Source organism: Pseudopipra pipra, chromosome 2 (genome assembly GCF_036250125.1).
Source record: "Pseudopipra pipra isolate bDixPip1 chromosome 2, bDixPip1.hap1, whole genome shotgun sequence".
NCBI classification, from domain to species: Eukaryota; Metazoa; Chordata; class Aves; order Passeriformes; family Pipridae; genus Pseudopipra; species Pseudopipra pipra.
Window position 1 is genome coordinate 96,978,191 of NC_087550.1, and position 25,046 is coordinate 97,003,236.

Below are 25,046 nucleotides of genomic sequence, written 5' to 3' on the forward strand. Positions count from 1 at the left end.
AATGGAACAAATCCGGGGCCAAACTTAACTGTTGTGACATGGAAACATATCTGTATCTTTAGGGAAATATCTGATGTAATAAGAGATAAAAGATATGAGATGACAAAAAACAAGTGAGGGCTTTAAGTTAGGTACAACGAAAAGTATGACAGACATCAAAAGCTGAAAAATGAGAACACAATCTCTAAATATTCAGTCTTTTAAAAATAAAACACAGATAAAGCTCTCTATGTTTTTTTTGCCATATCTTCGGCTATTGGACAGAAACACAACTGTGCTGTGTAGTCAAAGGCAACGTCAGTTCTTTGTCCATCTTCTCCCTTTTAGTTAAATTTGGACACCTGGGAATAGGGCTACTCTGAATCACCTACATAACCTACAAGCCCTGATAAAGGCACTAGAGGAAGAACTTTTTATCTTTCAGCAACTGAGGATCTTTATGTAGAAGGGAAAACAAAACAATGTCATCTATTTAATTTTGCATTTACTTTTGTGGATATTCCAGAAAATACTGGCTGAAAAGGTTTTGTTATTCTTTGTGGGGAAGGGGTGGAAAATGAAGTTAGGAAAATGTATGTATTGCAAAAAGTTGTGAACTTTCCATTAATAAAAATGGAATGTACCTTATTTATTAGATGTTTATTTTACACTTGAATTGTTAGGATATTAATGCATACTTTCCTTAATTGCCACTGTGTCTCAGGGGAGTTGCAGTTCACTTGATTTACGACAAAACTTCTTCTCTGGTCTGGACTTTGTGACTGGTCTGTGACTACGTCATCACTGAGTGATCTGAGTTTCTCTAACATAGTAAAATTTGGATAAAGTAATTTGGATGGGCTATAAAAGACTGAGGAAACATAACTTCCTTAGAACATAACTTACATAACTTTTAGAAGACACAGTGTGGGCCTTGGTGCCCACAGTGGAACACCAAACAAAACAGCTTGAATCAGAACTTCATCCGAAAGTGAAATGTTATTTATTATGCTACAGCTCAAACAAGATGTTTAGACATTTCCAAACCCCTTTCTTATTTTTCACTTGCTTTAAAAAAAGGTTACTGTCTTACTTTTCAGGCTAATTTGATGTATTGAGAAGCATTTTAAAATATTATGATATTAAATATATAATATCATAATTTCTAGTGGGATGAATATCCCACTTTTTACCAGCTGCTATGGCCTCTGGAGAGATTCAGGCTGATGAGGTTTGTGATGTCAAACAGCTGTAGATGAAAATATGAAAAACAATTGACAATAATTAAATAATACAAATGTAAAACTATAAATTTGAGACAAGCATATAATTATCATGGTATTATTTCAAATGATTTTATGTGATATTAAATACCATTGAATTGTCATATTCTTAACAAAGTCAAAATAGGAATATACTAATCTGCAGATTTATATTTCAGACAGTAAAAGAACAAAACAAAATATTTGCTTAGCATGAACAAAGTTCTGAAGCTTTTCTTTTTTTTTTTAAATGTGAAACTGCTTAACTGAAAAGAAGCTAATTTATTGAGATCACTCCACAATTTAGGGTGAACAACTCATAAAAATTACACAATTGTAACCTCTTTTCTTGTATATGAATTATCTCAGAGCAAGCTGTGGAATTTTGAAGGGTACCTGTAATTAAATGTATTTGCTGAACAACTATAAACCTGCAATTTATTTGCAAAAGCTTTATATACAAATTCAATATTCAAAATTCAAGCTGCTTGATTAGGTCAGTAGGCACATATTTCTATCTCAGAAGCTTGATTCTTCATATCAAAAATCTGATATGAATAATTCAGAATTTGCTTTTTGCAAATAATCTTAACTAATATGCTCAAAATTCGTCAAACATTGTTGTTAGTACCTCTATTCAGCAGAATAGTTACAGAAAGCAAACAATACCCTGCTCAAATTACTAAAATGTCTATGTACCTTTCCAGTGAAAGGAAACCTCATTGGTAAACAGAATCTAACATCATAAAAGAACAAACTATTTACTTACTCAGCCTTTGAAGGAAGAATGATATTAATGACATACTTGTAATCTATGTAAATACCTTAAATATATATGAGTAACATATGTTGCTACTCCTACATATTTTTTTCTAACAAAACTAATTACTTATCTAAATTTAAAATGTAAAAGGAAAGTATATTTACTTGTGGAGGCTTGATGTATTAGATTTATCTGCATTATTCTGATCCCTAATTTGGAAGATACATTTTTCAGCTGCTAAGCTATACTCGATTAAGGAAAGCTGCTTACCCAAGCTTTTTTTTCAGTGCCTCAGAAAATACTAACAAAATAATTCAGTCATTGCTTCATCGGGAATTGCAGTGCATAGAGGTAATAAGTATATGGAACTTATTCTCCTACATCTTCATTGTCTGAGTTGCTTTCCTTTTACTTGCAGACTTATAGAACTACAAAAGCCATGAAAACTCAATGCTAACTTAAAAGTGCAACCTCTGTTACTTTAATATTTTTATACTGTGTATCAAGGCATTGTTTACATTAGATAATAAAATGGAGATGGGGCAGAAAACACACCTCTGAAAGACTTTCTACACAAAAGGATGAACACGTAGTTATTTGCACAAAGCATTAGAAAATACCATGATATTTTATTATTAAAAATGCTGCTGAAAAGTTTATACATATGTGTCCAGCCATATATATCTTCTATCATTACTTAAGGCAAAAAACAAAAAATTGCAAAATGATAACAGAAGAAACCATTGAACCCTGTGTGCCTCATAAGGACAAGAATATAAGCCTGGGAAAGTACTTTTGTTTTTCTTTTACAGTTTCAAAGTATATTTTGATATCATTATTATAGAATTCTATGAAGACCCTATAAATCTGTTCCCTCTATAAATCATACATCAGTCCAGATGTATCAAATTATTAAATCAACTTGATTGTAATTACTTTTAAAAGCTAAAATCATTCACTTACAGGAACTTTTTTTTACCCAAATGTCACAAGCCTGACACAGTACTGTACATATTGCTAGCAGAAGACAATTGGAAGTACTAAACAAATACTGTAATTCACATTACAAACATACCCAACTGCTTATGATGTCAAGCATCATTACCTTTTTTTTTCTTTTTTTTTTTTTTCTTTTTTTTTTAAACCTTTTTTTAAGAGTTATGAACTGCTGCATCTCAGCTGAGGCATTAAATAATTGGTGGACATGGCCTGGTATAGAGTCAGCATTTATCAATATTATGTGATGGATCAGTGAAAAAAACAAAACAGTTTTCCATTTCCTACTAATTGTACTTTGAAGTTGCTGTTTTATCACATTCCAACCTGAGCTTCCAGGTCAGATTTATAGTATGTTTACTAAAGATAAAGGATTGTATCAGCCACATGTTGCATTTTTATCATGTCATTAACTTTTCACTTCTTTCATTCAGAATTTGTTTTATTGCCTACTACAACAAGGAGTTGTGCAGATGAATAGACCTCAGTGAATCACCTTGTCTTTGATTTTATTTGTAGGGGCAACTATTCCAAGATATTTTATTCAAAAACAAAAGGTGTAGAAAACAAGAAGAGGTACAAGGCATCTTGTGTTAGATACTTATGGGACAGATGATATTTATGCAGTGTAGTTGTGGAATAATAATAGAAAATACATCTGGGATAATTAGGTTCAAGTGCAGACCAATTTGTTTAAAGATCTTTGGTTACTATCTCTCAATGATAGAGTAACTTTCAAAGACAAAATATAAAGCAATCTTCATCTGCGAGAACTGATTTCTAGCTTTTCACATTCAAATCAGTTGTTTGAATCAAACTGTCAAATTACTTTGTTTGATAGCTCTGCTTGGCCTCCTCTTTTCTAGTGAAGGAAGGGCCGAAGGGAATAACCAGCTAATAATTTTGCCTTTTCTGAGACTGATGATCTCTGGGATTTTCAATTTTGTTCAGATGCAGAACAGTTGATGATCTCTCTGCTTCTCTCTCCCTAATATTCTTTGACTACAGGACTGCTGTGCAATAAATCAGCAAAATAAGCGTTTTGTGACAGGTACACTCTCAAGCACAAATCAAGATACTGGGTTGAGAAGTTCCTTACACACTGACCATTCTGAACACTTTGAAAAACAGTCAGCCAACCAACCTTGCATTTCCCCACTTTCAAATTGTAGTTTTATATCATTTAGCAAAACTAAGGAGGTGTTTTATCAGCTGAGATTCTACTGCAGCTGCTGGTGAGTATAGAGCTAATTTTCCTCAGAGAAGGCTGACCAAAACACAGGCTTTCATTGCTTTTGTCAGGGCACAAAACTCTTCCTAAGGTATCACAATAACCAAGAACTACAAACTGGACTCTGAATATATATTATTGGATGTTTCTTGGTTCAGTTCAACAAGTATAAAATAGTAATTATTTTCTTTTGCGTTTTTTTCTCTTCATTTTCCAATCCATTGTTGTGTTGCAATTTAACAAAGGCTAACACAAAATTAAATTATAGAAAAAATGTTTCAGAAAAGAACAACAATCTCCTATGAATACTTTAACATGCATTAGTGTAACCTGTAAGAGAAAATACGCAGGTCACACAGACAACTGTATCCTCTGCATGACACCATGGCCTTATATAAATGAAACATGTTAGAAAAAACTCATGTTTTTTGTTTACCACTAGTAATTAAGAAGGAATTCCTCCTTTGGTCTTGGAGGAAACAGAGGTGATATGACTAATGTATATACACATAGGTCACAATCGAATGCACAATCTTTCTAAAAGCTCTTTTCAAACTGAAAACATCAATAAAAGCTGCTTTTTTGTTGTTGGTTTGTTTTTAAACTCACAGCTATGTACATTTTTACAAAGTTTCTTTAAATATAGTTCAGGCTGGCAAGTCATCTCTTTGCGCAGAACTATACGTATTTTACTGCATAGTCAGTCCTCCTCTTTTTTTTTATTTTTGTTTTTAATAATAAAATTCTATTTTCCCCATCTGGATTACAGCTTCATATGCTGGGTAAAAGCCCATGGTGATGTCTTTGTTTTATCAATGGCCATTCATGGTATGGCACATAAAGAATCTTTTTTATTATTTTATTTATTATAAAAAACCAAAACAAAACACCTGTACAGTCACTGGCTCTGTGTTCCAGAAGACTCTGCTTTGCTTGTTACACTTAAAACACCATTTTAAATTACTTCTTCTGGCCTCAACTTTCAATCAAAGTGGCTGAGATCTTAAAGCAGTATCGCAACAGCAATGTACACTTTTCACATTTCACAGGGTTTGTAGTTGATCTTTAATATCAGTGAGTTTCTGTGGGAAGGATCAGTAAGAAAATAATGACTGTCCTTCTCTATTACTTGTTTTTACTTTAGATTTTGACAAGGTGTTCAATGGATGGTATTATAACTTTTTCCTCTTCTTTTTTTTCTTTTATTTTTCTTTTTTTTTCTTTTTTCCAAGTGGCTTGTGAGGGTAGAGGGGGAAGGGCTGAGCTATACCCTAGTGGTCGAATGTCCATGGGGCAAATTTGTACTGTTTTGTCCTCCACTGAAGGTGTTGAAAGTATGCAAAGGCTGCATTCCTGTTAATGTATTTGGGATCATGGTTATGGTGTTGGGTGTCATTAGCGGGATGTCATCTGGGGACCTTCTCAAAGTGAGCGTGTAGTCAGGTGGACAGGTTAGTCTCAGTGTGTCGTGGGCCTGCAGCGATTCACACTCATGGTCATGTTCTAGCTGCTTCATCTGCAATGACATGATCTCTTCGTTTTGTATGTGTGCTATATCATTGGTTGTGTTCCTCTGGGGGCTGGGGCGCCTGTGAGTCTCGTGACGTCGCTTGTCCTTCTTGTAATACAATGCAGCAAAAGCTAAAATGTTGAGGAACAGCAAGGATGCCCCCACAGCAATGGTGACGCTCAGCTCCGTGGAGTAATCTCGCTTGTTTTCTATCAGAACTGTCGTATCTTCTGGAGCTGTTTTGTGGGTGTCTTTTGAATGTTTCGGGTTGTTGGCAGGTGTCATTGCTGGGCGTTTGGTGGCTGGCCACAATTTACCAGGAGAACGTCGCGTCACATAAGGAAATGAGGTCATGTCAGGAGGGGGGACTTTAGTTGTTGTGGAAACATACTGAAATATTTCATTCAGGTTATGAAGGTGTGGTACGAGCTCCAACCAGAAAGCAACTTTTGTTGCTCGGTAGTGATCACGAACCCGGGGTTTCAGGCCAATGTGCAGATAAAGTTGGTCTTTAGGATTGTATTTGGACCAGGCCACTTCTTCAAAACGGTTGGGTTTTGTGTGGATGAACTTTGTGTCCTGTGGAACAGGCTGGTTTGGATCTCTAAAAAAACAAAACCAGACAACATTATAGTCATTAATCTACCCCATCCCCCCAAAAACAGACAAAAGCAAAAAAACCCAAACCCCCTCAATCCTAAAGTTAATGGATTTGCAATACTTAAAGTAATCTAAAAACAGAAGCTAAAAAGCCTTCCCTAAATGAAGAACAGCAGTTAATAAATAATCAAAAGAAAATTACTTACTGTACAGTGCACTTTTTTACATGAAAACAGAGAAAGGATAGTGTTTCAGATCCCAACAGGACATCTGAATTCTGTTATTCAGTATCATACTCCAAAGAGTATGTCTTAGAGATATACTGCATTAGAGAAGTACTAATCACCTCTCCCCATAGTAAAGGTGTAGGTTCAATTCTTCTCAGGGTTGACACTTTCTCATTTAAGGTACCACTACTCCCACTGCTGTAAGTACTAAATATGGGCATCTAATTCTTAAGGCAATATTGGAAGTCCATGTGAACACAGGAAATATTAGCTGTATATATTACAAACAAAAACCTTTAAAACATGAAGTAGCAGGGCTAATACATGTAACTGGAAACCATTTATCTCTGTGTTCCTTTACTGAGCTATTAGTCCTCCTTCATTCAAATCTCTGTGCTGGCAAAAAACCTTTGAACTATTTTTATTTTTATGTTGCAAATCTTTCCATCATTTGCATTAGCAGATAACTATTGGAAAGTTCCATGAGATCATTGCTATGAAGGAACTGTGCTTAATGGTCAAAGGACAGCGAGCCTTAACTCTGTCTCGCTTTATGAAGATGAGACATATATTAGCTGAGATCAAGAAGTTTTATAGTACTTAAGTAGTAGTAGAGACAGGAGTAGTACAAAACTCAGATTATTTCAACATCGTCAAGCCAGATATTTAATCAACATTATGCTTTTTCCATATTTTCTTTTTTTTTCATTATATGTTCAGAATAAAGACAAACCATTTCATTCATCCATTTGTCCGTCTATCTATCTATCTGTCTGTCTATCTATCTGTCTTTTTATCTTTTTATTTATTTATTTTTAATTTTATGTATTAACAGTTAGCCAAGTTGTGTTCATTCTGAACAAAAAGATAATTGCTTGGGAATTGTTCATCCCAGTTCAAACCAGAGGAGTAATATTCACTTCGAAGCAGTACAGAAACAGATGTATGCTGCTACTTTGAGGGATTCTAACATACATTGAAGAAGAAAATAAAGCTTTTCTTTTGTTGTTAAAGAACAGACTGAAAGATTTGGAAAATCCAGATGAGAAGTTACTAGCCATATTCAATATATCTACTTTTACAGAAATTTGGGGTTCAATGCATAAATTCTAAAGCAAGTTAAAAATCAACAAGATTATCAAAATGCAAAGCATTTTTCTTGTCAGAAACTTTTACATTGTCCCCCCTTGCTGTTCTGATTCACAGCACAAAAGACTCTGGGAAGGGTCCTATGGAAAAAAAATTCATTAAGCTAGTTTGGGTAAATGAGTTGCATTTGATACACAGTACAGGAAATGAAGAAGCTGAGCACTCATTTCAATGAACAGCCAAGCTGGATGTGCACATTTTTTCCTTTTTTTTTTTTTTTTTTTTTAATGGCCCTATAAAAATGTCAGCAGATAATTATTTTAGCAACTAAACATATTTTAAATTTGCATTCTCTCTGTGGTCCCTTCCAACTTTTCCCATTCTGTAATCCTGTGATTCCCTTCCCCTACAAACAGCCTGCAAAACAAGTAAATATCAATCTCCCTTTCCTCCTCTTCCATTCTCTACCTCCATCTGTCATTTTTAACTATGTGTACTAGGAGCAGCCAATTACGCTGCCGCCTCCTCCAAACACAAGAGAGAAAATAACATTACATGAGGGTAGGCTTGTATTTCAATATTTGTTTACATGACTCTGTGGGGGCATGAAGCTGTCCCTTGAAACAATGAACAGAAAAAAATCAGCCAGCTCTAAAGACAAGTAATTTCTTTTTTGTGGGTATCAGAGCTCTATGACCGACACCGACTCTAGAGTTGATTACTTAATAAATGAATAAATGGTCTCAATATTCTGTCTGAATTTGGTGGATAGATATCTAAATAATTATTTTTTTAAAGAAAAGTGAATAACTAAGTCCAATCCTAAATAGAGGATCTAATAATGAATGGATCTTGGTCTTACAAATTATTAACAATGAGCGAAAAATATTCAGTAGATATAAACAAGAGAATTTTTACTTTCCTTCGTCTTTCTCCTATGTACACTGCAAAAAATTAATAAAGTCATAAGGTTACAACTTATAACTTGTTAAGCTTTTTTCTTAGGTAGTTGGGCAGCTTCTCCTGTTATGAACAATTTTCCAGTTTTATTGGTAGGCATGAAACATAAATGTACAGAAAATCATTTCTCCTATCAAATCAGCTATTCAGCAAAACTCTTATCTGTTATAAATTTCAAATTTCCTTTTTCCTTTTTTAGTCCCCTCACATCACCTTTGTGCTTCTAGGTGTTCTTGAGGCTCAAATGTATAATGCATAATAAAAGGTTGCTAGGAAACCTTCCTTTAAAAAACTGCTGCAATCATGATGATAACAGTATAATATGAACAATATATTTTCAGTTCTGTACTTCTTCCAGTAATGACTCTCATAGGAATTAGATAACTTGTTTCCCAATGCTACACATTGTTAGGGAGATTTTTTTTTTATTCATGCTACTGTTATAACAAAATTAATTATTATTATTATTCATTTTGCTCTCTCATTATTTAGTTTTACCACCTTTAAAATGAAATTTAAACAGCTTCTCCAACAGAAAATGGTCCCATCATAGAATGTCTGAACTTTTTTTCCATATAACAGAAGACAATAAGATGGTCTTTCTTGTCTTATCTAAGGTATATTTTCATTAATGTGCAGGATAATCCCATTTCACCTGTCACTTTTCTTCTCCCACTTTCAGTCTGCACTGATTTTGCACAACTTAGGATGTTGCTACATATTGCCATTTAATTCACACCTCATTGGCTAGAGATGTGCAATCAAAGCATTCATTTTTTCTCAGGCAATATAAAGTAAATGTGCCTGCAATGGATGCCGACTGAAAAGCAACACACACTCCTGTTCACAAGGTGGATTAGTAGCTGATCTGAAGGGCAAACGAGAGTCCTGAGTATTTCGTATCTGTTGATATTGTCATGAGAAGAATGATGGATTAAGAGGTCTTTTCATAATCCATATTCCATACAACATGGCAAAGTACAACTTGTGTTTTAACCACTTCTGCAAAAATAGGACAATGGAACTGTTATGTTAATGCACTTAAAGTATTTTATTATTTGGGTCCTTCTCTAATTTCATTGGAGAGCAAAATGTCTTCACAATTACATACTGAATTTTTCTGTTTGTCTCCAAGACTCCGAAAGGCCCTTTGATAATTAATTTTCTTTCAGTACTACTCTTTCCTCCATATGGGAAGAAAAAAAAAGAGGAGAGAGAAAAACTGACATTTCTTCATTCTTCTGCTGATTTTTTTTTCTAGTGTCACAATACTAATGATGGCACAGACAGTCCTGCCTGAAGGACTTTTACACAGGCATATCTTCCCTTACTTCCTTTCCTCACTTATTACCAGGTCCCACCTGTTGCCATGCTCCAGTCAGCTATTATAACCACTAAGGAAAGCAAACCATAAGCACAGTTTTGTTCGACTAATACAGATTTGCCATTGGAGACAGTTATTTCTTCAGACAAAAACATCCAAAAAAAAGCAATAGCCTCATAAAAGAGTTCACTGAGAATTGATTTGAAAATATACTTTTATAATTGTAAGTTTAATCATGCTTTCTATTAGAGAACCAAACTGAATATAAAACATAGACATTCTTAATAACTCTGAAATGTATGCAAGTTTGTGCTTCAGAATCAATGGTAGTGAAATAATTCTGGAGTTTTTATCTGAAGTATAAAGAAAACAAGGATATATCATTTAGACCTTTATCTTTCCCAATACCAGCGTAGGTAGAGCTGGATGAATGGGAGCAAAAATAGAGTACTGTAATTCTTCACAAAGAGGGCAATTTTTAGAAACCTGATAGATGTCTCTAATGACAGCATGGCTTTGTGCATAGACTGTGAAACTTCAAATCCTTCTTCACAAGAGTGTAGCTGACAGAGTATCTGTGAAGGACTGGCACACAACCCCTCATGTTATTCACTCTCCCCCTGCTGATGTATCTGCGAAGGAGGTAACATGGCCCTAACTAACAGAACACTTGGCACATAAAATTACCATTACAGTTAAGATAGTACTACTGGCAGCAGACTGAAGCTCTAAGTGCACCTCTTAATGAAGCTCTCACATATAATTCTGCAGAAAATGGAATTAAAAGCTGTATTTTCATGTCATTTTTGTATTCCAAATGCAGTATCTCACACCCACTCTGTAAAAAATTGTTGGCCTGTTTCTAAGGCACGTTAGAAACATAGTTTTGAAAAGGCAAAAAGAAAAAGATTGTTAAGAATAATAAAAATAATAATAAAAGATTCACAGGAAGGTAGAGAATGAAGGATTAGCAAAATGCAACTTCAAGGCACTAATTTCAAGCACGAAGTATCTGCCATTAAACACTTCCTTTGTCACCTCCTATTTGCTAGCTGCAGTAGCTGACTTCAAAGTCAAACACAATAAAAACACTGGGTCTTATGTTTTGATTTTATAAGATTGACCTGCCCTCCAAACCCAGCCTTTGCAGTAGGCCCATTGAACAGTGTGTCTCTTTTTAGGAACGAGTGGTATGTCATTAAGAGCCTAACACTGTCCATCAGAACGATGAACCACCTGAGCTGTAATTATACAATAAGTTCCTGGATGCAGTCTCTGTGGGAGAATCATCAAGATTAGATGAATCTTAGAGACTTTTAAATTAAATAAATATATCTGCAGTTTTAATGTTCAAGGCTCGCCTACAGGGAAATGTGTAATAATAAAATCTTTCAGTTAGATTTTTCATGTTTGTTGCCATGGGTACAAACACAAAGCAAGACAAGCTCTATCAGAATTAGGATGGGAAATGATCAATTAAAAATGGGGGGGGGAATCCCAAAGCAGAGCCCCCAACAATGCAGTCTTGAACTATATAAAACTTTTTGAGAGTTGGAGAACCTGAGTCACGGATTCCAGATTGCACATGAGTGAGTAGAGAGGAGAATGGTTACTCCAGAGATCGTCTTTGCTCTAGGCTTGAGGTGCTACAACCTTCTCTTTTCCATTGGAGGAACCAGAGATGCAGAGCAAATGTAATCTTAAGATATTATTTACCTCCAAGTATTTTCTTGTACTCTTCAGAAAAATTAATCATTGTTCATATAAGCAAAAAAACCCCATCAAGGTAATATATATTGTGTTGCTCTTTTCCTTTCCTCGTGAAAACTGAAATTTCACAGCTAGAGGTCATTTCTAATGACAAATCTTTCAGACTGTCTATAAAGGAGTGAGTCTGTAATAGAATATATACCCCATTCCTGTCTCATCCACAATGGGAAAGTTTCAGAAATGACTAATGGGTCTCCCAAAGAACCTTTTTTGCCTTTAGCTGTAATATGACAATGGCTTCACAACTAGAGAACTGGGTATAGCCTGCTGAAATTAGCTTTCAAGTAGCAACAGCTGGAAAGTGCTATGGGTAACGGTGGCAGCTGGGACTGTGAGAAGCTCCTGTTAGCCTCAAAAACTGCTTAAATACAACTTCTTAATCTACAGGGAATAGTCATAAAGTAATTGGAAACAATAGTGTGACTGTGGAAGTCTTGTATCTCCGTAAGAATTCAAATTATATATACTTGTGAGGATCTGAAGTCCTTTATGTGTATGTGGCACCTCATCTACAAAAATAAAGACAAACTGATGGTATCATCATTTTTCTGAGCATGTGGTACAGCCAGCACAGGACATTCTCTGTCCATAAACCAAGATTTTGTCATGATGTTTGCCCATCCCAGAACCGATGACTTCTTGTTGCCAAATACATCTAAATATTACAGAGTTCATTCACTTTTGTTGCTGAACTGTGGGGTTTCTGTATGCAAAAGTACCTGTTTACCTAACATGTGTTCCAACAAGAGCTTTTTTTTGCCTTGTAAATTGACCTGAAGCATTTGATTGGTTTTTACTCCATTCACGCTTCAAGTTCTTGTTAAGATGGTAAAATCCCTCTCCCTTGAACATCATTCGGATTCATTAAAGGTAGCAAGAACTGAAGCCTCTGAGTGTTTCACAATGGGCACCTCTGAGTTTTTCTTATATAGCTGCAAATCGTTCACTGCAGTGCAGTAAAGCTGCAGTTTCCAGAGCCCAATCCTACCATTAAACATTCAGTGAAAAGATTTACAGCTCCTTTGTGCCACAAGTATCTTTGTTTTAATTCAGTACTGAAGACTCAAGGTTAACAAAAAAGCCCTTGCTGCTCAAGTAAAACACTGCAATACTTTTTAAAGGAATGCTATAGGAAGAGAACAGAATTTATTAATAGTGTTCACAGATTAAGCTGCTTTGAGGGTTCTTTCCTGGATGTTTATAACACTATTTCAGCAAAACATTGATGTCTTTATTTTGTTTTCTAAGCAGAATTAATTTAAATTTTTAACCTTCTCAAAGCAAAATTTTTATCTGAATCTCTTCTTCATTCCAGTCAAGCACTTATTATTGCCATTATAGCTCTCAGAGGGAAAAATTTTTCTAGTGTCTGCCTTTCTGTTCTAATTCCTCCCTGAGTCCTCATCCTTGTGAAGGTCACTGAAAATCAAGAACTTCCTTTCTTTTGCAGCAGATAAGTGCTATCTGCCTGACAGTTCCTTCTTCAAGTGGCAGACATGTTGCCTCTGATTTTTCAGTATCTCAGTGAGCCACCTTTTCTCTGAGACATGCTTTTTGTCTTAATAATTATTCTATTTTTTGAACAAAAAATATGGTGCATTATTATTCTCACTGAGCTACTGAAAGAAAATAGTTTGAGGGAACACACTAATTAAAAATCTATTAAATATGAATAAGGCTCATTTACCTCCTGTCTTAATGCAAACAGTTCTATAATACTACTGCAAAATCAGAGTTTGAGGTCACTGCAATGGGGTATTGAGTATTTTAGAAGAATGTTATCAATGGAAAGGAATGCTGGGGGTCACACTTACCCAGTTTTGGCAAAGTTAGTCCAGTATGTCATAACCACTGCACTGAGCATGACATCATTCTTGGAGAAGTTGCAGTTGAAAAGTTCTGTGGGACCAATCATAGGAATCCCAAACACGTAAGGGACTTCATCACCATGAGCTGAATCAGCCCAGCTGGGTTTCATTTCACTTTGGCAATGGTGATAAAATGCATAGAAATATGTTGGAGATCCATACTGGGCATGCAGGTCAGCAGTAGCAACAGCCGGAGCAACCCACTGGTGGTCTGTAAAAAGAGCAACCAGGGTCTTCCGTCTTGTTTCGGGGTTTTCTTTGTCTGCCCAGTCGGTGTACATAAATTTAATGGTCTCTCGCAGTGTATCCTTCCCTTCTGGATAACCATAAAGATTGTCCACAAAATTGGAGACAGAAAAGTCAAAATCATTGGGGGAAACACCATCTTCATTGTCTACAATTCCATCCACAAATTTTAAACCTTCCCCTTGATTCACGCCCAGCATTATATCATAGTTAAGGAATTCCCCTTGCTCCATTAGAATCTGTGGGTCATCTGGAATCACGTCTCCATCTATCACAGGCCCAAAGGCAATATGGTACGTGGCTGGAGTGATGGTCTGTTGAATGAGTTCTTTGTAATTCTTATTCCGAAGACATTCAACCAAATCAGTGGTATCCAGCATGTCGCAGCCCACTTTATCTGCCAATATCCGAGTGTACTTGGCAGGCTGATAGTTCACTGCCCAGCTGGACAGGGCTGTTCCACTCTGTATGATTGCCTTTTGGAACAAACCTGCAGGTTCAAATTGTTTAAATACAAATCCAATTAGATATTTTAAAAATATGTGTATCAAAAAAATTAAAAGCATTTCTTACAAAGCAAAAAAAGCTTTGGTTATACAATCACTAAAGAGTGCATAAACCTAAATTTCTATTCAATTTCCATAGATCCTGCCCACTACTCTCTTTTTATACTATCTCTGATAAGCTACTAATTAAAATCTCTCATGTTTTTGGTGCTCACACACATAAAACATGAAGATTTCAGGGTGCTATTTCAAGAACAAAACTCATGCTTATACTACAGTTTTCTTGCATCTTTGATGGAAGTCCTCTGGTTTTGCCACAGTTGTAGTCCTGTGAAAATTTCTTTAAAGGATTGGCAGCTACAAGCAATTATATCCTCTTCACCATGTAAATGACAATCATGAATGCACCTTTCAGTAGTTTAAAGGTCAAATGAAAACTACACACTCTCATTTCCTTCACAGAAGCCATGCATCATATAACTTCAAAAAACCTGCTCCAATAAAAGCAATTTAATAAGTTCAAATCTTCTACTCAGAAAATTTTACCATTTAATTTTTTTATTATCATTTTGTGTGCATATGTTAGCACTGTCTACATATTGAACTTTGCATGTGTGTGTTAGAACTGCCTATAAGTTGAACAAAAATATATTTAAATATTTTTGAAAGAGAGTGAGACGAGACTCATCAGTTCTTTCTGGTTGCTTTATGTGTACTAATAAAAAGAGAACTGAAAATCTGATCTGAAGAGCTTCTTTGTGTCAGAGCACTGAAAAGCAATAGGGGGCTTAATGGTGAAGCTGCCCCATCTCTTTTCCTCTGGTAAGACCATTAAAATGGCCTACTTTATATTTAAAATTAAATGCTTGGATGTCTTCTTGGCATGATTTCTACTGTTAAGCTCTCAAAATGTCAAAGACAGCAACAGACACAAAAGCATGTGGGTTTTGTTGTTGATATATCTTTGAGGTGATTACTTAATGCACATGCAATCAAATTCCAATTATTTGATCAGTTAACTTTTTCATAGTTCCATCTGCATGATTTTGGCATGGCTTGCTCAACAGTTATCCACTGCACTCTTATTTGTATCAACTGACTGAATTGTCAAGCACAATTGTATGTATTTTAAAATGGGGTGTGTTTACTAATCACCCTGCTATGACTGTTTGCTATGGTTTAGCTTTCTGTCACAAATTCCTGTCTGTTTTAATATGATAAAAATGGTATGGACTTATAAATACAATAGATATTTTTGTGTTGTCTTCTTTTATAAATTCTTTGTAGATTTGATCTTATAATCATGAATATTTATTATTTGGTACTGGTGCTGTACATTCTTGGGGTTTGTTGTTGGGTTTTTTTTGCAGGGTGAAGTGTTAAGGGCAGAAACCCCACCGCTCACTTACCAAAATCTTAAGAATACTGTGTGGGATCACACAGTATTTGTGGGGAGTTAAATACAGTTTTTAATAAGTTTAAGTTATGTTATTATTAAGCAAAGAAAGCAGCTAAATATATGTTGGAAGTGCAGCCAAGAGTGCGTAAAAAATCAAAAAGGTCACTGCTCTCTTCCATTTTAATTAGGGCAAATTCTTTGACAGGAGACCCAGTGGAATCTGTTGATAAAACTAGAAAAAACATATTGCCCATAGCATTAGTTGCATGAGAATTATGCTGTAATAGCATTTAGTTTTCCCTATAAATATGTTTTTATGTTGACAAATACAAATCCAGAATACTAGCTAGTAGGTATTTTCCAAAAATTACAGACCTCATATAATTCTAACTCAGCCTACCTCATATGGCCATTTTCATGACACTACTATGTTAAAAAAAAAAAAAGTGCTTTGCTTACCTTCTGAATAGTGGGAGAGTGTCAGAAGACTGACACAGGAAGCTCCTGCCCCAGATCCAAAAATAGTAACTCTTTTTGGGTCTCCTCCAAAAGATCCAATATTTTCTTCAATCCAACGTAAAGCTTGGATTTGGTCAAGCAATCCGTAGTTGCCTTTTGCAGCTTGGTCGCCAGTACTTAAAAAACCTAAAAGGCAAAACCCCATAATTTTAGTTCATGAGACACAGAGTTAGCTACAGGGTATCTACATATTCACAACACATCTTCCCATACTTTCATCTTCTGTGCTTTTTTTTTTCCTTTTTTTTTTTTTTTTTTTAAAGGTCACAGTCCTAGTTAAATGTCTCCAGAACAGGCCGTGAAACTCATTCTTTTGCTGTTTGACTTTAGTTTGTTTTTCCCTACCGCAGAGGTCATGTTTATGAAGAATCACTATTTCATTTCTGAAGCATTTCTGTAACAATGCAACAATACAGACAGAAGATTTTAAACATTTTTTAACCAGATATGAGTAGGGTCAAAAAACTTAGGAAATTATTTTAGTGCAAAGATGTGAGATAGCCAGTCATCAACTGAGAACAAGATTCTCTAACTTAAATACTTGCCAAAATTGTCCTGAAGTACACAGCTATTTAAATTACTGTACTTGTGATATGGATAGATGTACTCAGAAACAGAAAAAAGAGGGCAGAAGAAAATAGTAAAAGGAACATGAAAAAGCCTAGGAAAAAAAATTGCACTTCAATTTCACAGAGGATATTTATTAGGAAGATAGCAGGTAAATCCACATCAATTCAGCCTTTGGTAGGGAGGCTTTATCTGAACAAATCAGGTTTTGTCTCTCTCCTTGGAAATTGCAGGGAAAGCTGCGCTGCTGTTTTTTTGTTCCCATACTCTGGTTATCAGATTTTAAAAAACAAAGCATGACAAGTCTGCTGCTTGTCTTGCAACTGGGAACAAAATGACTCAAAGATTAGGACTGAGATTAATTTTGGTTTTTTGAAAACAAGGTGAAACATTGCAGTTATCCATGGTGCCTATCATTCACAGGTAAGACTTGTGCTATGTCCAAATTACCCCAGTAAGCCATGTACTCACACTCCTCTCTGTAACTCCCACAGACCTTTTCCTGTTAGACAACTGTTGAGTCAGAAGTCAGTTAGAAATACCTTACAGGATATGCAAATTTTCAGATGGACATTACTGATTTAGGCACCGCTGACAGCTGCTTATCAAGACAAAACAAGGACATCACTTGGCAGGCTTTTCCAAGCTAATTATCAGTTCAGACAAATTTGCTAGAATGGGGACCCAGGACTCAGGAGATATGTAGTCTGGTGCAGTTTGATATGAGTCTGTTACCATGAGACATCTGAGCCTGCAGTAACAAGACCTTCATGATCCTAGGAAAGACTAGAAGGGAAGTCTTGGATTCCTAGGGAAAAAAAGGCCTTGCAATATGTATCACCTGCTTTGGCAAGGGGGAACAGATCTCTTTGCACTGGCTGTAGTAATTTTTTAGGTGACAGGAAGAATGAAAATCCACAAGGTGGAAGGGGTTCACAATATGGAGGAAGCGGAAGAGAAGGCAAGGCAGGAGAAAAGAAGAAAAAATGAGATGTGTCAGACATTCACACCTGACAGAATTTCACTAAAATATTTTCTAAAAAATTTCTACAATGATATGCAAAATTTTGTCTGAAGACTTAAAAGCAATATGACATCAGGACTAAACTGTAAATATGGAATGCTATATGGCCTCCATTATGGTGGCATGAATTTCTGAATGCAAAGTTAGTCATGACTGAATGAAATGTATTAACTTCTACACAAAAGAATATTTTTATTACTTAATTAGTAATTATTTGTAGGTATTAAATGTCAGCAAGTGCTGATGAGTCTTTGTATTTTTCAGAAAACAGTTGTTCCAATTGCAGTAATACAAATCATGTCCATTTGATCCAGATTTCTCATTAAAAAAAGTCTCCAATAATGGCAAGCACAGTAGTTAGAATGGAGTAACATCTTCTTTCTCTTCTATACCAATGGAGAAAAAATAAACAAACTATTAATCTATAATTATCTCAATTTTATTTTTTCTTTTAACAGATGTGTTTTTCTCTTTTTCTCATGCCTTTATTATCTTTTTAGGACTGTCAAAGAAAAAATAACCCATTTTCTGGCTTTGTTGCTGCAGCTCACTGCAATGTTCTAAAATATTCTATAATTAAGGCTTTATTCAATCAGAACTATAACCTCACTTGGAGAAAGTTACTGTTGTAACCTTTAAAGCAGTGTGATAATTAATATTCGGAGCCTAAGCATGTTTTAGCTCTTCTAGCGGCATCAAGCTAAAGCTGGTTGAACTTTGTAATTTTGAAATGTACTAAAAGGTACATAAAACTGCAGTCAGTGAATATCTGATGTTAGACAAATGAAGATTTCTTTTTTTTCCACAGCTGTCTGCTGATTTTCATTAATTGCAAGAACAAATTTTCTTAATTTAAAAACTAATCATCATGGCAAAGAGTCAGCCCCACATAACACAAACTGAATTCATAAACCTGTCTTTTTTTGATGTATTTTCTTTTATGCTCTGAATACCACAGCAAGATATTTCTTCAAAGGTATTTGAAGAAATTCAGGCAAATAGTAATTATTTGTTCAAAAATACACAACACTAAGAGTTTTGTGGGTTTTTTTCTGTGATCACTATGAATATTTCAGAGCAGGAATGCAGGGTTTTTTTCTAAGATGGGATTTATATTCTGTGCCTTTTATATATATATGTTTTTAAGTGCAGTTAAAAGTATTTCCCAGTTTATAATTTGGTGTGATTTGAAGGGCATTCTGTGATCTGAAAATTCTTAGACTTGGGTTTTGATAGAACCTGAAAGTTCTTCTCACTTGGTTAATGCAATGCAGTAAGGAGTGGAAATAGCTTAATATGGAAAACAAAGAGGTTTTTTGTTCGTTTTTGTTTTATTTGGGTTTTTTTTCCACGTAACGATACAGAAAGGTATTAACAGTAATATTCAATTCTTGACTTCACAAATCTGTCTTTCCTTAAATAATGGTTTGGAAGGGTGATAAGGCTCTCCAGCTGCAAAATGCTACAGACAGCAACAGCTGAAAAAGAGGAATGTGAATGTATCCAATGTGTGTTGAGTGAAATACCCCAAACTGTCTTAGCAGAAAATTGCTCCAAACTTATTGTGACAGAGGGAAATATGACCACAAGTCGGACTGAGTAGTAACCAGGGAACTAGAGTCTTCTGAGGCAAAGGTCAGCTTGAAAAACAGGGCAACAGAAGCATGACAGTTTGTAAAAGGAAGATAGGGAGGTGGGTAGAGGGCAGCAGCTGGACATGGTTTGACATTGTGCAAAGTGGCTACGACATTGCAAACTCCCTCCATCCTGGAGAGAGCATCCTCCTGTGGGGCATCTGCACTCATCCAGAGGCTGTCTGTGTGTGCTGTCACACAAGGATGTGTCTAAGCATGTCTGGGGTCTTGTGGGATGTTGGGTCAGTGGGTGGTTGGGAGTGGCAGAAGCTCACCTGATGCTGAAGAAACCACATATCCCACAGAGAAAATGGGGGAAAGTCCACTCCCTGGCAATGGGGCTGCTAGTGACCCACACAGCCTGGAGGTGGCCTAATGCACAACCAGCTCTATAAGTTTGTGTGTGATTAGAACTTTTGGGGATTAATTGCAGAAGAATGCTTAGAAATTTGCAACTGTTTACTAACCTAAGTGTCTAGTATTATAGCTTATCTTTTGTATTGCTGATACTGATCCTGAAAGTATAGCTCATTGCCTGCTGATTAGTTATTTACCTAGTAGGCTAAAACTAAAGCATTCATCTTGAATGCTTTCCTTGATAGAGTCAGAGAAAAATAAATACAATGGTTACTTCAGAAACTTCAGTTTAAGGAAGCATTTTTTCTCCTTATTGAAGTCATGTGGAAAAAATTAGATGCACCATTAATTACAAGTAATACACTAAAAAAAATTAAGGGTACTTTATGTTTCCTCATAGTTTATTTCTCTCCAGCTCCAGCCTTGTCTAGTGGTTGGAGGCCCTCCCCACATTAGCATGCTGTGTAGACCTTCAAGGGTCACTCTAAAGAGAACAAACAGGTGGACCTTGTGCCCACTGTACATAATTCATGAATTTATTTTACTATGACTGAATTACTGTCCAGTCCATGGGCTGAATGAATAACCACTGGTAGATATAGTGCATAAGGGGAAGGACATCTTCCAGTTGAGGCTCACCTGGAAGGGTCCAGGCTGTACTTTTCGGAACCTTTTTGCAATGAAACAGCGCGCAAGGAGGTGGTGACAATACTGTGAGTTTCTGTGAAAATACACTCTTGATCTGAATTAAAACACTAGTGTGGACATGGTCAGGATCAAAATTATATTCCTCCAGCCATGGAATTGTATCTTGCAGAATATTCCACCTAAGGAGTCCTTCTGCTGTGCCTTTTGCAATCGGACTTGTCTATCTCGTATTGGCCTCTTTAGCAACCAGTGCTCTTGTAACAAATGTGGGTAGAGCCCTTCCCAAATCATCATTCACGAAGCCTAGCCATGAATGACCTGAGAACTATGGCTTTAGCCTTAGAGATAAATACAATCATCAACATAATTCCAATCTTGCGGTAATTTGCATTTTTTAAATTCCTATGTACTGTTTTCTCATTCTTTCTACATTTTTAGATAAAAAATTACTGTGACAACTTTTCTTTGACATTTTGCACACAGTAATACCCAGTATTATATCAGTGTGGGAAAAGTCCATTCTTTATCCTCATATTTTGTCCCCTAGGCCTAATGCATATTAAATCAATTTGATGGCTGGTTGAGAGCCTAAATTCCAACTGTGAACATTCCTTCCTTTCTTTTCTTTCCTTCCTTCCATCTTTCTTTCTTTTTCTCTTTCTTTCTTTTTTTTCTCTTTCTTTCTTTTTCTTTCTTTCTTTCTCTTTCTTTCTTTCTCTTTCTTTCTCTCTCTTCCTTCCTTCCCTCTTCCCTTCCCTTCCCTTCCCTTCCCTTCCCTTCCCTTCCCTTCCCTTCCCTTCCCTTCCCTTTCCCTTCCCTTCCCAAACCTTCCCTTCCCAAACCTTCCCTTCCCTTCTCAAACCTTCCCTTCCCAAACCTTTCCAAACCTTCCCTTCCCAAACCTTCCCTTTACTCACCTCTCCTTTCCCCTCCTTGCCTCGCCTCGCCTTTCTGCCTTTGTCTTTCTTTTTCTTTCTGTCTTTCTCTTTTTTTGCTGTAGTGCAATCAGGAGACTGGACACTGAGAAACACTTCTGCCTTCAGATCTTTTTCCTCTGCTTCCTCATTTATCCTTTCCACATTGGTTAGTAATGATATCTAAATTCCTGTTTTAACACTAAGTGTAAAAAAAAGCTTCTACAAGAAAGGCATGTGGGATGGAAGTAAGTCACCTGCTCTACATGAAGAGCAGAACACAGTGTTAACAAAAATCAAAGCCATTTGTACTAAATTTTATTTTCAAAAACATAATTTCTTTTCAAAAACTTTTAAAAACCTAATTTCTTTTACTTTTTAAGTTTAGATATGAGTTAGTGTATACTCATTCAATTCTAATCTTAAAACTTTCCATTTGAAATGCAGTCACATGAATGCAAACATTGTTTTCCATGGTCCACACCAGCCTGTAATAACTTATGTGTTATTAGGAACTTAAGGGGAAGGTAGGAACAGTACGAATGCAAAAGATTCCCGTCTTGTGACTTTTTGGAGGTGGGTACTTCAATACATTTTTTCAACAGTAACAAACAAACAAACATTGTCTTTTTTCAAAGAATAGTACCTTGTACAACTTTCATAACTCTTAGGATAATTTGTTATTGTTGTTGTTCTACTTTTATGTTGCAGTAGGTAGTATAAAATCTCCTAGTGTAAAGAAAATGAGGACTTGATGCATGAAAGCCAGTATTTTCTTATTAGCTCAAAATAATATCAAAATTTACAAATACAATTTGGTACTGGTAAACTGCACTGACTGTAAAATTTAAATAAAACCAGAAAGCAGAAAGTCAATCAATTATATTTGACTGGTTTTTTTCCATTTCAGGAGGGAAAATATAAATAATGGAAGATTAAAACACTCTATTATACATTTTAGTAGCTACTACAATCAATTTTAAAAATGCATCTTGAAATGATATATACTTTTCATTGTAAATCAAGTACTTTTGCTTCATCTTCTGCCCTTCACAAGTTTTCTTAAAAACAAAATGTTTAATTTCTGATACACAGCTCTCATAAAAAACAATGCCAGACTTAATAAGACACATTGAATAGACAAGATATCACAACAAGAAATTAATCATCAGGAAATCTGTAGAAGATCAACAAGCTAATGCTTTTACACCTGTGCTGTATTTTCTAAGTTCACATTTGTCTTTATGCCTCTTCGTGACTGCTGCCCTAACCTGAATAGCCTGCAATTTGCTCATCAGGAAACTCACAAAGATTGATTTGTACAGCAACTATGACATAAACAACATAAATAAGATACAAGAGACTGCTTCGAAGTACAATCACGTCTTTTTTGTTTACATTTGTGAAATAGCAGAGTAGGGCCTTTTCAAAGCAAAGAGCAAATGACAAGCATACAGCAGTGTCATCATATTTTCTAGCAGATTTTGTCTGTACATATCACATTTACCACTGTAAAAGTGGACCTGCTGAACTCAAATATTAAAGTGTTCAAATGCAAAGTGAAATTCACTGGGGATTACTGAGAACACAGACTGCAGTTGGTTCAGGAAGACCCTGAGATATAAATAGTTGGAGAGCAGAGTAGTATTAGAGGGAATTATTATATAAATTTGCCCTGTGTTGCCTTTCCCTAACCATTTCCAAACAGTCTCAACAGTATTTGGAGACATGATGCTTGGCCAGATGATGTCTTGTTTGGAATCAACATAACTATATATTCCTTTTTGTTTTGACTCTATGTCTAACAGCACCACTTGAACTTTACTGCAAAGATGGTGGCATGCAAGTTGGAGTGATGGTGTCCTAGGCACATGTTTAGCAGAAGAAAAAAGAAACATTGCTAAACTTTTCCTGTAGCACGACTGGCCCATGCAAAGCTGAGTAAGCATCACTGCTGCACCTGAGACAGCTACCTAGAGACTAAGACAAAGGGAAAGACTGGGGAATGGCTATGCATGAGTCTGTGCAAAAATATGTTACACAGATACTTCTTCATCCTGAAAACAAAACAGCAATGCTTTTCCTCCATCTGCAAAATGCCTTGAAATTTGCAGGTCCTATTGAAAAATCAAATTTTTTAATATTCAGAAACTTTAGTAGTATGACCTGTCATTGTGAGTAGTGGTCACTGAAAATTTCTGCATGCTATGGCTACTTACCCTACCCGGCTCTGAATAACGCTCATTTAAATTTTAACTCAAGATACAGTAGCAAAGAGAAATATGCAGTAAAGAAAACTTTGCAATTTTCATATGAGTTCATATATTATGCTAAAATGTAAATGATAGTGATTTTTTAATTCAATTTTCTAACTCAAAAAGAGTCTCTTGTAATTCTATCTTTATGGATTATTTTAAACTGATTCTACTATGAAGACAAAACCTAAATCTGCTTGTGTAGAAAGAACATCTCATTACCACATGCAGTACAAAAGAATAGGCCAGAGATGCCGAAGTGAGAATATTATTATTATTTGTTTCTATATTGCTTCAGTACTGAAACCTAAAGTGTGTTCTTTACAATTCAGGAGAATACCCAGACTTAAAATCATAAAAGTCTTTTGAAAATGTCCTGCATTATATATGTGTATAAGAACACTTAGCAGTAAAAGAATGAGAAACAATAATAGGATATATTTTAACAAGATTTAAAACCTATTTTTATACATATTTCTAAACAGTGAAAAGCTTCTTAGCATAAATTTATCAGAGTACTATGGATTTCAACAAGTTTCCTTCAGTTAAGCCATTACGACATTTCTACAATGAAATAGTTTTAATGAATCTAATTGAAATTTGTACACGCCACTCTAACTGCTCTTAAATTTGCCTTGTTTATTGCAAAATGCTCTGAAGCTATTGTGCAATGAGGTTAGGCCAATGAATGCTATCTAAAATGTAAGAGACAAGATATTTTCACCATTCAATTCTGTTGTCACTGTTCATGGTGAGTAGCACATAACTCTGGAGAGCCACTGAAGATAATTTTGCAATTGTTACGAACATAGGTTTTTAAAAATATAGTAAATAAAGATGACAGCAACAAACACTGCAGAACACATTCACTGATCTACTGTCTTCTTACTTACTATTTATCCAAATTTTCACAAGTTAAACCTGCCATTACACAAAATATAATCAATAAAACAGCAGGTCCAATAAAAAGATTGCTGTTGAATACATTATAAACAGCCTGATTCAAACCCAAAATAAACTGAGCTCAAACCAATCAATTTCTCTAAGAATGTTATTGCTGAGAGAAAAAAAACAACAAACCAAAACTGAAAAGTTGTGTGTTGGAGGAGTGAGTGGCATTTCTGGTGTTTTCAGCCTATGATTTGAAAATATCTTATAATCACTGATATACTTAGTCAAATTCAAAGGCATTTGACAAGAAAAATGCACTGAGTATCCACAAAGCAATAATGCAGTTACTTCCTCCTTCTTCTCAGAGAAGGAGGAAGCACTCCTTCTTCTCAGAGGAGGAAGTGCAAAAAAAAAAACCCACAAGAAAAATTTTAGGTTGAGATAAAGACAGTGTAATAGGTGAAAGAAAAAGAAAAAAGCAACTGAAAGAAAGGACAACACTTAACA

At 35.5% G+C, this 25,046-nt stretch overlaps 1 protein-coding gene across 2 annotated transcripts in view; it reads right to left on the minus strand.

Moving 5' to 3' along the window:
• Positions 1–2,458: 2,458 nt before the first annotated feature.
• The window catches only part of NLGN4X (neuroligin 4 X-linked), a 177,325-nt gene continuing 154,737 nt past the window's right edge, over positions 2,459–25,046 (minus strand). For both annotated transcript variants that reach the window (XM_064646546.1, XM_064646547.1), the window contains 3 exons: positions 16,190–16,375; positions 13,526–14,315; positions 2,459–6,345 (listed from right to left, as the gene is read on the minus strand). In XM_064646546.1, the coding sequence (XP_064502616.1) occupies positions 5,496–6,345; positions 13,526–14,315; positions 16,190–16,375 (1,826 nt within the window). In that variant the 3' untranslated portion in view covers positions 2,459–5,495. The remainder of the gene's footprint in view (positions 6,346–13,525; positions 14,316–16,189; positions 16,376–25,046) is intronic.